Source organism: Elaeis guineensis, chromosome 5, assembly GCF_000442705.2.
Source record: "Elaeis guineensis isolate ETL-2024a chromosome 5, EG11, whole genome shotgun sequence".
In the NCBI taxonomy this organism is placed as follows: Eukaryota; Viridiplantae; Streptophyta; class Magnoliopsida; order Arecales; family Arecaceae; genus Elaeis; species Elaeis guineensis.
This window is the reverse complement of record NC_025997.2, coordinates 34553673-34569451: the sequence shown is the minus strand read 5'-3', so window position 1 is coordinate 34569451 and position 15779 is coordinate 34553673. Positions and strand designations below refer to the sequence as shown.

Here is a 15779-nt window from a genome sequence, read left to right as displayed (position 1 = left end):
AAAAAGTGATTAGAGGCGGATCTTCAATATTTTTATTTTAGATTGAAAATTTTAGTAAAATTTGAAGTAAAATCTTTTAAATATTATTAGATTTTATGAAAAATTAAAGTTCAAATTTTAATTATTTAAAAATATATTTATTTTTTAAATTTATTATGCTATCTATTTTATGATATCATGAGAAAATGCCTTGCATGCTTATAAGAAATATTTTTTATGAATATGCAATAGTTACCACAACTCCTAGATTGCGATCTCGGATCAGGGGCATGATAATAGATGACTCTAGACAAAGGAGCATGAAGGAAAAAATCAGGCTAGAGAACAAAAAAAACCAAACTAGAGAATCCCAGCTGGCAGAAGTTGGTCTCCTCTAGTAAATTACCTAGTTGGGTTATACAAAAATGTTTTGATAGCACAATTTGTTGAGTACATGGTGTGAAGTTGACAAAGAACCAGGGCAGCAAGTGGTAAAACTTTAATTCTTACCAGAGATAGAATCAATTAATCTGACACAAATTTCACACAAGACCTTACACATCCTAATGAAATATAAATGAAGAAAGCAATTTGCCTCTTCCAAACAACAGTAGCTTTCTATTTGTGCATACAGAAGGTATCATGATGCATAGGATTTTTATATAGTCATGTGATTCAATAGGATGCCGTCTTGTTTATGTAACAAATAAAAACTAAATCAAGCTAGTTTAAATATACTTCAGAGCAACAAGCATAATTCCTTGTTAACCGAAATAACATATGCACTAAAGCTCTCACAAGCATCAAATGAAACTAAAGTAAACGGTACAACAAGGTGAACCAATTCTCTGTTTTGTTCCGTGATCATCAACTGATGCTCTCATGGTTGGCCGAGAAGAGATGGTCTGTAGAAGCTTTGTGCAATCTCAATCCGTTCACGAGGATCATTCATGGTTTCATCTCTTAATGCTTGAAGAATGGCCTGTGTAGAAACTTCCCTGCAGATCCCAAATCAATTATCATATGAGCCATGCCTACAACAATCAACTCCATCAGGAAAACAGAAATTATTCAGATCCTAATGGCAATATAATGTTATCTTCTTCCATCATTTGTTGAGGGTATGTATTCTTGTATTGTAGAAAAACGAAAGCAGTGCATGTCCTCTCATGACCTGCTAGCTGAGGAGGCCAAAGAGCAGGATGGACATACATGTGACAACCAGCCAATCAAAATGCTTATTACATTGGTATCTCATGTGGATGGCTCAAGGTGCTAAAGGTGTTTCCTTCATTTGTAGTTATAAGAGCTAGGATAGAGATCCCATAAAGTTACTATTGATGTAAGCCATCTTACAAATCCTATTAATTACCAAAAAAAAATTTGAAAAGAGAAGCAGGGAAAGATGGAGCCCAACCTTTTTATTAGAATTCTGTGAAGTGTTTTAAGGATGGGGCACAGCTCAACTGGAGCAACGGGCTTGTTTTCTTCAGGATGCAGCACACTTAAGCTGGGCTGACTAAGAAGCTCATAGAATGCATCAACTGCAGAGACACCCTGCATGAAAAAACAGAAGAATGTGAGTTTGTACAAAGGCATCAAATACAAAATAGTGCTAAATCATGTGAGATACTTAGTTCTAGTTTAGTGGAGCAAGTAAAATGTCTATTGGTTTAGCACCAGTTCAGCAAATTGAGATGAGTCAAAAGTGATTGAGTGCAAATATCTCTGCTGATTATGACAATACTAAGGTACCAGGATCGAGAGGCTAACCTGAATCATCCCTTTCCCCTTGATGCTATCACCCATATCAGGACTTAGTTCCCCTTTCGCTAGCATCTGGCCGTACCATGCATTGCGACCTTTTAAAAGGGTTACATAGGTATCAGCTAGTAATGGGCCAGCAAGTTTCTCTGGCTGCTCTGACAAGAGATGAGTAATAAATATCATCTCAGAAGTGCAGTGGGCAAAGTACACTGATTTGCTTGTTGCACTCTCATTTGTCAGAGCTGCTACCATTCCTGAAGAAGCAAAACTAAATTCACATAAGCATGATTCCAGGAAGAGATTAAAATGACCATCTTAAATAGGATAGATAAATTAACATGCAGTCATGAAAAGTAAGGGCCTTTTTGATATCACTTCTTTCACTTTTTTTTATTTTTAAAAGTGAAAACACAAAAGCCAATGCCGGAAATATATTAGGTTCCCTTTTTTTTTTTATTTTTTATTTTTAAAAGTAACCTCCATAATTTATTGAAAAAATGGAAGTGAAAAAATTTTCCTTTCACTATTTTTAAAAACAACCTTTTGAGCCATGAGATCAAATCAAGCCTTAGCTCTCATAATTTATTTCTGCCCTTGGCGACTACCACCTTGCCGCCTCCACCCACACTTGTTTCACCAAGAAGTTCCTCCTTCCCTCCCTCCCGCCTCCACTGCACCATCCTCCCAATCAACAGTGCTTCTCTGGCATCAACTGTGTCATCAACAACAACAACATGCCACATTGCAGTGGTGAGAGGGACCAGGAAGTATGTGAACATCTAGGGCTACGCTACCTCACCAACAATTGTTTGGCAGGTATCCATGAGATGGACTATATGGAATCGCTAATGCAGTTCATGGTATATCTTACATATCCTCCACCATCTGATGATCACCAGCGGCTGCATGCCTAACATCTACCATGGGAAAAGTATAGCAAAGGGATTTCCTATTTTGGAAAAAAAAAAAATCATGTTTTCCTATTTTTGTTGTGAAAAATGAAAAAAAAAAAAAAAAAAAAAAGCGACCAAGAGGTTTCTGTTGTCAGAACTTTCAGGAAAAAAAACAGAAACAGATTTCCTATTTTTAATTTTTTTGACAAAGAAAAGTGACAATGATGCCAAATGCATCCTAAGGGTAAGACCATATTAAAAAGCACTGAAATTATGTAAACTTGTCAACTGGTACTGAAATAATACCACCTTTTGAGCATTAACCATTATGATAACCAAAACAATATGGAGTTATAAACATGTTTAACTCCATAAATTAAGAAGTGGAAATTGAAAAATATGAACAATGAAAGAAAATTCACAAGCAGTTTCATTGCATATACCAATCACTGGGATCAAGCTGATCCAAGTGAAATATTGAACTGGTTCTGATAGAATCATTATACATTTCACAAGTAAATTTGATAGAGTAAAAGTTACATAGTATAGAGTTCATAGGTTGGATGTAGTCCAATACTATGATAAGAAGAATGAAAGTTAAATAGTCAATATATTCATGCCAAACAAATGATTCAACTAATTTGCTCTTACACCAAATTAACAGGACTATACAAAAGAGCAACATGTAACAGAACAAGAAACAGTGCTCTTTGACTGGACATCGTGAATGCATACATAAAGAATAATAACCAATACTTTTTGATATATCTTCTCATCTAGGTCTCCAATTTATTCTTATCATTGATGAATATGGTCATGTTATTCAATTTAAATTCCTTTTGGCTCTCCCCATTCTTTCTGACCTTCAACTCCTTCCTTTTGGCAATCAGTGATGGCTTCATAGACATATAATCATTCCAGCAGTGAACCTGCAGTGTTGACCGTACCATATGACCCACATGACATCACCTAGGTCCTAACTTTAGTTAGTTCTTAATGGTAAGTTATTATGATCCACACTGTTAATATTAGAGAGAGGAGAGAACAAATTTATAGGTATAACAGTAACTCCAAACATTTGTGGAACTGCAATACATCTTAGTAAGCCTGTTTTGACTCTATAACATCTTCAGTTCAGCAATTAAAGAGCATTTAAGTATCACCAACCATAAAACTTATCCAGAATTGCTTCATAATCAAATAATCCTTTTGAAGACCATTATATTTATAATATGAACATGTTTGAAGATCATGAACACAATTCTACCATAAATTCATGGACCATAACAATATAACAGCTGCTCAATTCTTGCTTTGAACAAACTATTTGACCTATATGAATTCAAGTATTTACATAGAACTTCATACATTGCAGTAGAATCACCTTATATTAGCAATCATTTTGGGAATGACCATAGACATGTACGTGTGTAAGCTCATATATCTAGTGTATCAATGTGGAGATCAAATTTTCACCATCTAAGCCTAAATATGTAACATCTCTTCATCATTCACGTTTTGTTAATTTCTTCTTCTAACAACCAGATGTTGAGAGGAATTGCAAATAAAAAACAGAGAAATAAGGACACGATTAATTTCTCATACCACCATATTCTTTGCCGTTTGTAATCCAACATCATCAGGTTTAAGTCCATCCATTTGAAAGATATATTAAACTGAGCTGTGAAAACCAATTTACTGAGTAATTTGAAAGCCATCTTATATCTAACTTTTTATGCATCTTCACGATAACCAATGTATTGTTGAACTTTTTACTATGGTTCTTATCATGCTGGCAATTTTCCCATCCTTGGTTTTACACTTTCTTCTTTTATGTGTTCCATTTCCATCATCTTTGCATTTTGCATGATCTTAATCTCTTATAACTACTTGGCTTCTGAATGATTTAGTAAAACAACTCTTTTGATGAAATTAATAGTGCCACATTTTCCCCTTGAATTAAGCATCTCACTCAGTATTTTTTTGCTTTTAAATTTTATAACGTATGCAACGCATTGCATTATATATATTGAGCAGAAATGATTTTTCCCTCAAAATCATCGTGACTGCTTCACTTAATACTAGCAGTCTAGGCTCAAATGAATGGTCAATAAACTGCTACCACAAATTTGAAAGTAGAGTATGACCATGTATGTTCAACAGTACTAAGGCTGTGCCATAGTACCAAGGTAAATAAAATACCACCACCCTTCATTTGTTGTCAGATTACCAAGATACATTAAAAATGTAGCACCAATGTAAACAAAGAACTATGATTTTACATATTAAAATCCCCTTATACCTTTAGTAATTCTTCCTTTATAGCGACCTTCCATATCATTTTTAAAATTTATATAGTTATGAAATTTTGTCATAAATTATATAATTATTCCTCAAGGATTCTACCGATAAGAGGGAGGAGTATATAGACATGCATGTGCTTTCTTGGCCAAAATAAAGTAAAATTTTGAAAAATAATCAATTAGATGGTAAGAAAGAGGACTCTGTGATATATGATGGTTTATGGTAGTTGGTGCTAAAGAAGTGCCTGCTTGTTAAATGATTACCAGATAAGGGTCATACGGACAACGGATGCATAATATAATAATCATGATCACTCAAAATTGTTTTCTAATCTCTTCTATTGTATAATTATATAAGAAGGCAAAGTAAGAAATGGGTGGAAGAGAAATATGACTACAATGCACATTCATTAATCCTAATCTTATTTTTTGCATCATGCAATATCAAGGCATACACTAATTTGGAAAGAAAAGAAAAGAAAAGAAAAACTCTTAAAACCCAATTCCAAACACAAATGAAAGTTCAGTAATTAACAAAATGGAACAAGAAGTAATAGTCTTATGCAGTAAGCTATACCCCAATTCTAACACCATAAGAAGATAATAAATTACTTTAGTGGTTCATATATCCTGATCATTGTTTTCAGTGTCATGCAAATGCCAAGACATAATTTAAATTGGGAAAAAAAATATAAGTGGAAAACTTTTGTATTTCAAACTCTAAGAGGAATAATAAAACAAAACTTTATAGAAAGAAAGAATGTGAACATATGCAGCAAGCTTTACTGCAACTAAAAGCAATGACATGAAGAGGAACTGCTATGCTGGTTCATAACTCCTCTTTTACTGTGCATTATGCAATGGTACACTTTAATGTGGGAGTAAAGGTAAAGAAAACTCTTGAAGCCTAGTACTGATTCAAAAAGGTCTATGACACAGAGTTAACAGGCCAGAAGTTTGCTAAGACAATAGAGAAAAAGTAAACATAACATTAAGCAGGCCATAACACTGTTATGGATCAACTTTTTATAGACCATTCTACACGATGACTCCTATGAAGAATTTTTTTCCACTGTCCATACAAATTTATACTATGCAACATGTTCTTACTTTGAGACTACATGCGAAACCCTCCCTGTACAGACCTTTCCTAATCTTGTTCCCATATCCAAATTATCTTATTTGTTTCTTCAAATTGGGAGTCAAAATATTATTCCAGATCATCATACCAATAGGGACTCAAAAGGCAATATCACATAGATCTTCTGAGAAGCTATATTGTAGCAACGCACAAATGATGACTTGTTGAAGTAACACTTCCCTCAGTTCTCTGTAACCCCAGATAGAGCTAAAGCATAATTTCATCTATTCTTTTGATTACTTGTGCTCAACCCCAGATAGCGCTAAAGCATAATTTCATCGGTTCTTTTGATTACTTGTGCTCAACAGCATCAGTGTATGTCTTCCTATAATCTATTCAATGACTATATTATGCACCAGAGAACTATAAAATATATGAATGCTATTGTAGTTTATTTTCTTTTTCAAACAATGAAATACTGACAAAATACTAAACTTACCAGCACCAATAGCATATACATTTTTCAGGCCACCCATAACTTCATGAGTGACAAGATCACTATTATCCCACACAATGAAATGTGGCTGCCTCAAAAACTTAGCAAGAGGTTTTCTCCACTTATCGGATCCACATATTCGAGCATTAGCATATTCCTTGTTATAAATCTCCGAAGCAATGTTTGGGCCCCCAAGATAAAGAATGTTCTCAATTGGAACTCCAGCTGCCAGGCACATATATTCAAGATTGTAAGAGACAAGAAGACAAACTAAAGACTCAAATGGGGATAATATCTTAAAATTTACAAGATGTGAAACCGTATTTCTGGATAAAGGAAAAAAATATTTGAGAAAAAAGAATAAATAGATGTTTTTAAAGAGATTTATTTCTTTAAAGCAAATTAGTGATGAATTTTACTTATGGAAAAAGGACCCAACAAATACAATTTTGAGATTAAAAAAACAGGATGACCATCAGACAGGAACAGTTGTGAAGGGTCATCTATATTTTTTTTAATATCAAAAAAAAAATGATATCATCTACTTCTTTTCCTTACCACACAGATAACAACATAAGACATCACAATTGAAAATTCTAATTTATTTTAACAACATAACATGTGAAATCAGAGGTGGCACCACCATTTAGTTCAAAACAGAAAAAAGGAAAGAAAAAGGAAATAGGGTGAAAACAAAGCTGTATGGATATTGTACTTTGTTTTCCTGTCTGGAGATAAGGTATATAAACTGTAACTAAGTTATAAAAATACAACAACAATGGTGAACTCATGTTTCATAACTATATCCAGTTTGTGGATTTAAAGGAAAAAGAATGTTCTCTTCTAATATTTTGCACTTATAATGCATCCTAGAATACCAATAATTTTGCAATACATCTCTGTTCAATCAAATAAATTGTTTGTGTCAAAGAACAGCCATAAAGATGAGACATAAATCAAGACACACAACTTTGAACAATTGAAGGCCTACATCTGCGTAGTTCCATAGTTTTGCTATCTTATTCTTGGCAGTTACAACTTGCTCACTTACAACTAACTGGGGACTCAACAAGTGGCAAAGCTAACAATCTAAAACTCCTTGCATGATGATTGTAAGCTAGTGGAAAAGAGCAAGAGTACATACTTGCACATCTGATCATCTGTGTGGGCGTTACTATCCTTGGTACTGGATCTAAAGCCGCCTCAATACCCTTCGCCAGAGAGATTATAATTGGAACAGTGATTCTCTCCTTCCAGTATCTATTGATCTCCTCAAACACTTCACGGGTCTCTGTGGAAGGCAAACCATTCACAACGATATCAGCATCCCATACTGCCTCCTGCAAATTAGTCACAACCTTCAGCGGGCAGAGCGGTGTGTCAATCATGTTCAAGCAGAAACCATCCCTTAAGATCTCATCTGCATACAGTGTCCGGTCCCCAAGCCTGCCTTCAACATATTTCAAGTAAGCACACCGTCGAATCAGACGCCTCAAAACATCCTCCCTAGAATTGATTACCTCAAATAGATGCTCTGCTGTGGACCTGTCAACCGATCTCCCAGCCCGTCTCCATATTCTAATCTGAACCTTCTCACGAAAATGACCATAAGCATCTTGCAAGAGAGCAGCAAAAACACTGCCCCAGGCACCAGCCCCTATACCCACAATCTTTAACAGATCTCCATCGGACTTGCCGAGAAGGCGACGGAGCTCATCCAGCCTTTCTTCAGCACCACTGGAGTTGTGAATAGATCCATTAACCTGAAGAGAACCATGATCCCTTTCCACACTGCCAACCATCTTGTTCCAAGCAGAACACCCTGAAATCTCCCAAGTTTGAAATTCCTTATATGTTCCCAATACTCAAATTCTCTGAATCATAGGACAAACAATTTAACAATTCATCCAACAATACTAAGTTTCAATACTTCTAACAGTTTTCAGCGAAACGCAGTTCTCTAATTCTTTGGCTACCAACAAAAAAAAAAAAACTTTATGCCTCTCCCTAGATATCAGAATTTCTTCAGCTTTCACTGATTTTGTAAACAAAAAAAAGAAAAAAAACCAAAGTTGATGCCTCTCCTACCAACCAGAACTCCAAAATTCTATAATTCAAGATCCTGGACGATACAATCTGCCTCAGAACCCTCACAAAGACCCAAAAAGCTGTCGTTTTTGCTACAAATAGTACCAAATTCCTCTTCAAAAAACCAATCTTTCTCCAAGAGGTCGACTCCAAAACACTCAAACTTGTCCTATCTACCTCTTAACTCCTGCCAGATCAAGAGATAAAGCCCGCAAGTAAACTCAAAGCATACCTTTGTGATTGCCGCTGGAGTTCTGGTCATCTACTCCAACCAATATTAAAACACCCAGATTTCGTGTCGGAGACTCCAAAGCCGGCACTGCCCACGTGATCTGCTATAATCCTTTCACCCAAAGCCCACAGTAACAAGAGAAGGAGCTGGTTGAGCAGTAGACGGGCGGTTGGGCTCCTTCAAGCTCTCTTAGGCACAGGGGAAGGATGGGAACAGCGCCTGAGATTTGAAGGCCGAAGTTTCGATACGGAAATGGGGAAGATGCGAGAGAGGAGTAGGAGAGTGAAGGGTTGGGCTTTTGGAGGGGTCTGGTAAAGCTGTTATGATTTGGAATTGGGTGTGGCATTAAAGACTTGTGATGTTGCCAGCTTCCCAACGGCCATAAATAGGGTGGCCCTCTTGTTGTAGGTGCAGGAGTTTCTAAGCGCGGATACTCGCGCACACAGGAAAAAAAAAAAAAAAGTCTCGCAAAGGCTCGTTTTGTTTGACGGCCGTCCATCGCTTGACCACAATCTTAAGCCTCCATATTACATGCATCACGTTCAATTGGACCGTGTCAAATCCTATGAATAACACGCCATGCTATGCTCCATATTTCACCAATTTCCGGTTGCATAGTATCTACCGTGTATATGCTTCAAGATTTGCCTTATTCATTTACACTTGATGCATACAATAATTTCTCGTAGTCTCGAAGCACTGCACAGCATTCTGCGGTGCAAATCGGATACCACAAAGAGCCCATATTTTTGTTGATATTAGACATTTGGCAGGATTTCAAAGTGACAATGTGGCAGCTGGCACTAAATGTGTTTTTGCATGGATTTTTGCATGACCGCTTGTTTGTTTTTTCATGAGATGTGAACATGATATAAGTGCACATGTGGCATCTCTGGTGTGAGTTTTAGATCATTTCTAATTCTGGATTGAAGTGGAGAGATCCAGCTCTAAATCATGGATTATTCATGTAGGCTTGCAACGAAATAGAGCCCACCATCCATTACAGGGCCGGTCCTGACATTTTTTTAGACCTAGGGCTAAATGAAAAAATGGGACCTTCTCTATTAAAAATTAACATACTTTAAATATTAATTATCATTAAAAAATTAATCTACGTGCAATAATTTTCTATAGATATATTCGTTAAGCAGTGTATAAAACCCATTATTAATCTATTTAATTATTTTTCTTGTTATAATATTATAGAAAATCATCCTTGCACCCTATTGGAACATCAATACAAGGTCTAGGCCTGGGGCCTGGGGCGGTCGCCCAATTTGACCTGCCCCAGGGCCGGCCCTAATCCATTATGGTCTCTTGTCAATCATGGGCCATTCAGTAACATAGAGACAGTGATGCGGAACTAGGCTTCTGTAATGCAACATCCAAACTCATTAAATGTGTCAATGTGATAAATTTAATTAATCCTTTGAGAATACAGTTTTGGATACGTCATGGCACAAATTTAATGCATGAACATGCTAGAACTTATTGATTCTTGTAACTTTATTATTTTTTTTTTTTGGGTAGGAGTAACTTTTTCGAATATATGCATGCAGCACTCACTGCTTACAGAAAAGTGAAATTACTATGAAAGACCTAGAAGAGGGGTTTCCTGGTCTAGTTACACATGTTTGGACTCTGAATTCCTCGTATAGCAGAATGCTGTGCTGCAGTATACAGTATGAGGCATCCCATCATGACAACAATCACATTGGTGGCCAAGCGACTCATCTTGCAAAAAGCTATCTGATAAGCAACTTTTATGGAATGGAGAACAGCATTAAGGATCATCTGGGCTATTTCTTGCTTTTTGAGATTGGTCCTATCAAACTGTCCTTGCTAATTTGCAGTGTTTTGATGAAAATTTTGGCTGGCAGAGATCAACGCACGGCAATATGAGCCCATTTATGTTGATAACGTGGATCATTAAGGGAATAATCTAGTCTCTTGGAAGTGATTGGTTAAGTAATGTATTTTGATGCCATCATTCTGGGACTGATCTGGCAATACAGAGAGTCTCAAACACTATGAGCTTGTTTTCAACGGTATTCCAAGAAAAAATATTGGCAGTCTGGTATTTACAAATAGATCTAGGAATTAGTATAAATACTGTGACAATTTGATACTTGAAAACATATCCAAAAAAAATATTGCTAAAAGAAATACTCTTTGCATGGCGCTTTCCTTGGCATCCTAAGGATGGGCATGCTAGAAAACTGATTTGACAAGTCATTAAAAAAAATAAATAGATAGATGCATGGGCATTCTACCGACGTTAATGCAACTGGAGAGAGTGTGATTAAAAAGAGCAAGTATGCAAATGAGTTAAGCTACTTGCAAGTTTTTCAAACTCAACTTGACTTGGCTATTATCAAGCTCGAGTAGCTCAAATAATTTTTCGAGTTGAGCTTGAGTAGTAGGATAATCAACTTGAAAGTTGCGGGTTTATTCTAGTTTATAATATAATTTTTAATTAATATTTTTATTTATAATTTATATTAATATATATTGATTATTAGAAGGCTAAGGTTCGAATATGAGTTCGAACTCGAGCTTAAGTATGCTCAGTTGGTATTCGAGTCAAATCAAGACGATCTTGAGTTTTACATTTTCATCGAATCAAACTTAAACTTGATATATTATGGCTCAATAGATCTCGAGTTGAGTTTGGAGCCCAAATATTTCGAATCGAGTCAAGCTTGAATTTCTAGCTATTCGATTTAATTCAGCTCGATTGCATCCTAAAAAAGAGGATATGAGAGTAGCACATGTAAGTATTTTGATTTTTAAGGACTTCCGCTATCATAACATCATTGTTCAAGGAAGATGGATTGGGATGGATTGTAGATTGGGTACAATAGGAGAAATCTAAGTTAATACTATGACTAAGGTATCAGAAATTAAAGGATAAAATAAGATTCATCAATATGGACATCGAAGGGTCTTTGTTTTTAGATTATAATGTGATAATTGTAAGTGGCTCTAATTATATCATGCCCCACATAGCATAGCCGGTGGTACCATGAAGTATCGCCCATAATAACACAAAGCCTACAATATAAAATCTATATAAAATTTATACAAAAATAAAAGTCTAAAGTTTTTTTTCTATTTATTAAACAAAGATGTGTGGGTATAGAGTGCCTAAATCCAGTATTTAAATATCTAAAACTACATAATCCATAATTTTGTAGCCATAACTAAATTTATTATTAGCTTGTGACTAAGCTTGGAGCTTGTTATCATGACTTTCACTTGGTTTATCCCTTAGTGCTTCATTTTAGGTCAAATTTTTTTCACTCTTAGTAACCTTATTTATCTAAAAAGAACAAAAAAAAAAGGATGAGCTTTACAACCCAATAAATAACCATGCACTAACTTACTAGATCAAGTACCAATTTTATATAATTTATAATATCATTAGAAAATAATTTTTGTTATAAATCAAGCATTTTATAGATACAATAATATAATAACCATGACATAAAAATTTAATCATGTATGCATAAATCATGCATATTCATAAATACAGTCCAAATATATAACTTAAATATAATCTTAATTTATTAAATCATTTAGCCATGTAATTAGAGCATTTCATAATTACCACACGGTAAAATATATCATAAAATCAATCAGGTTATTGCTTATACACAAAATCATTCAAATTTCATAAATAGCTATATCATAACACAAAAACAATACTCTCAAACCAAATACTAAGGTCACTTTATATTTGTGATAGTGTCGTAATCGACTGGATATCATGGTTTGCCAAGTATTATACCTATTGGCAAGGCCATTACCAACTATTATACCTGATGTCGAGGTCACATGCCAACTATTATACTTACTAGCAAGAGTTGTACATAGTTATCTGAGAACCTATAATTTTATTCTTGAATCATATTTTCTTAAAACATATTTTTTTAATCACACATAAATAAGATATTAAGCGGCTTTATAGAGTTTGTGATCCATAAATAGTCTCTAATAATAAAACTATCATGAAATTATTTACAATAAATCAATTATTTTTGAAAATTTATAATTCATAATTGGACTCTATATATATCATCTTAGTAGCAAAATGCATTTGTTTCATAATTTGGAAATCATTCACTTATAAGTATCCATGAGACAATGCTATGAAAACATGAATTATTTCTTAATCATATGCTTGATCCTAAATTTTTAAGAAAATATAGAGCTAATCATATCAACATAATTTATATTTTCATACTTGATATAAATTGAAATTCACCGGTAACTAAAAAAATTAATAAGATTTGTATTAGGGTCAGTTACATTGATTCGTCCAAAGATTACTAGGTTTAGATGGGCAAATCAGCTACACCTATCCAAAACTATTTAACAAAATAAATAAATTTAAACTCAACTATTTAAAATTTAAATAAAAAAATAATCTCTAGGGGATCGAAATGGACTCAATCTAACTTCATACCCAAATTAGGAGAAAGAGATAGAAAAGACTGATCCAAGCAGTTGCTGTAGTCTAGGATCCTCTATTGAGGTCCATCCAATGTTACATAAAGGAAAATAGAACTTTCAAATGAGATCAATATATAGGTTAAGTAGAGAGCAAAAGATTCAATCAGGTGATGGAATCTATTATTTCTTTTTTTTTCTTTTCTTTCTCTCTCTATCTCTCTTCCCTTCTCACAAACTAATAGGAAGCATGAGGAGGCCACCCCATGGGGCTAGCAATGGCTGTGACCGATTTTTTAGCTAGGAAGGGGGCTGGCCATGTGAGTCATGGAAAGAAAAATAGAGAGCTTGATTATAAGGTGGAACAAAGGAAATGCTTTATTTTGAAATAAAGCCAGAGGGTCAGCATGGGACCATGCTCATAGTACACCACTACTATGCAGTGGTATCCAATAGGAGCACAATGACTATAGGCCACTCGGGAGTAAATGAGATAGAACCAAGGGAAAGGAAAGCAACAATGACCTAGCTTGAAGGGGAGAATTTATGCTCCTAAATAAGGTTGATGCTAATCAAAGGTTGGGGGAACTGGAGGAGGTGGAGCAGAAATGGAGTCATGAAGGAGAGATAGAAGAGTAGGATTGGATCATAATAATGGGAGTCATGAAAAGGAGGAAATAAGGTGGAGACTGGTTGACTTGCAACCTCCTCAATTTGCTTCCTAATTTAGAGAGGAAAAATCACTCACCATGGTGGAAAAACAATGAAAAAAAAAAGCGGGGGGGGGGGGGGGGGGGGGGACAAGGCTCTAATGTTTTTACATGCCATTTTCCTCTTCAAGGCAAAAGATCATGCTCACTTTCCCCTTCTTTTCTGTTTCTATTTCTTTTTTTCTTTTTGGGTGGTGTCACCATCACATTTTATCCAGTCAAAAAATCAAATTCTCATAAATTAACTACTAAGATGGGGGCTATTACTCATTTTAGATACTTATTCTTACTATTATATGCTGTATACCCTACTATTGACATAGTAAATAGTACTATTATACCTCTTATATCATTAGTAGGAAGATGGATGCTACTAAGTTTGGACAAATGTCTTTACTATTATATGCCATTGCCCACTATTGCTATGCATGGTAGATAATACTATCATTCTGCTCACTTTTTAGATAGTACGTTTATCCCTCTCACATTATGGTGGACCACTATCTTTGGACTCCTCCATTGATAGTCTTACCTTAAGTCAATAGCATTCTCAATACCTTGGCCTGCAACCTTTTTTTGTGTATTGGTCTTCAAATCATAATTGGTCTAGATGAATATGTAGAAAATCTTAATCTGAATGCAGAAAACTATCATACCTTCAGCTATTGTTGTTCAAGTCCCAGATGAATCAACGATTAAAAGCTTGCAATGATCAGCAACCTGCAATCACAAGAAAATCAATTCTGAATATTCCTTATTGTCAATAAGCAATACCTTGGTTTTTCTGACCCTAATCCGAGTATTTTCGATGGAGAGGATCTCACAAGCTCTTGAATAGACAAAGGACCAAATCCGTAGAAGCCCATTTATAACATGCCTCACCCATCAGAAACAGTATCTGAATCAGCCATAAAGATTAGAAGATGGATTGTATTCATAATGGTTGTATTAGGCTCAACTTTATTGAACCATCTAATATATTTCTTTCACTCTATCAGAGATTTATCTTTAGTCAGAGTTCAGATCAATTAAAATATATAAAATAAATCTGGATGCGTGTTAGTGTGGACCACATCCGGATGGGTTTAATAAGAGAAATCACAATATTCTCCCACTTAGCCCAACCTAACAAAGTATCTTCTTTTTAATTATTTAAAGCATTTCTAAAACTTTTAATAAAATTTTATCTGGATCTGATAATTGAAAAACTGGTGTGGCCATATTTAAAAAATTTAATTTTTCTATAGGATATATACTGTATACTTGATTATAAAATAATCATCAATACGAATCATGATGGCAAATATGTTATGAATCAATACACATGACCTTACATATATCACAATACCAATGACACCTCACAACTAAGTTCTTTATATGGAACTTTACTTTATGAATAGATAAAACTTTATGCATATTTCTTAGTCATCTTTATATCATACGGTAAATAGCTGATCAGTATAAAATAAATTAAACTTTATCATAAAATCTAATATAATGACTTTATATATAGTATCCAATACATATCATAAAATAAGCTATATCACATATGATCCACTTGATGCACAAAATTTCAGAAATGATTCTTTTAGTCAGTGGATCTACAATTATCAGCTTTTCTTTAATATATTTTACAGACACTATGTTCTCCTTTATTCTTTTACGAAGAGCAAAATATTTAATATCTATATGCTTGCAAGCATATGTATTCTTTGTATTATAAGAGAATCTTACTGTAAAATTATCATAGTATTTCTTTATTGATCTGCTGATAGAGT

At 34.6% G+C, this 15779-nt stretch overlaps 1 protein-coding gene across 2 annotated transcripts; it reads right to left on the bottom strand.

Annotated features, from left to right (window-relative positions):
• Positions 1-546: 546 nt before the first annotated feature.
• LOC105045331 (probable glycerol-3-phosphate dehydrogenase [NAD(+)] 1, cytosolic) lies at positions 547-9242 on the bottom strand. Of its 2 annotated transcripts, XM_010923573.4 has the most exons (6): positions 8840-9242; positions 7664-8341; positions 6523-6744; positions 1753-2000; positions 1397-1536; positions 547-977 (listed from the first exon to the last, which is right to left on the bottom strand). In XM_010923573.4, the coding sequence occupies exons 2-6, from the start codon at positions 8319-8321 to the stop codon at positions 860-862; spliced, it is 1386 nt and encodes a 461-aa protein (XP_010921875.1). In that variant the 5' UTR covers positions 8322-8341; positions 8840-9242; the 3' UTR covers positions 547-859. The 2 variants fall into 2 exon arrangements, with proteins under 2 accessions (XP_010921875.1, XP_073113989.1); XM_073257888.1 differs by having other exon boundaries at positions 7664-9241.
• Between the last annotated feature and the right edge of the window lie 6537 nt (positions 9243-15779).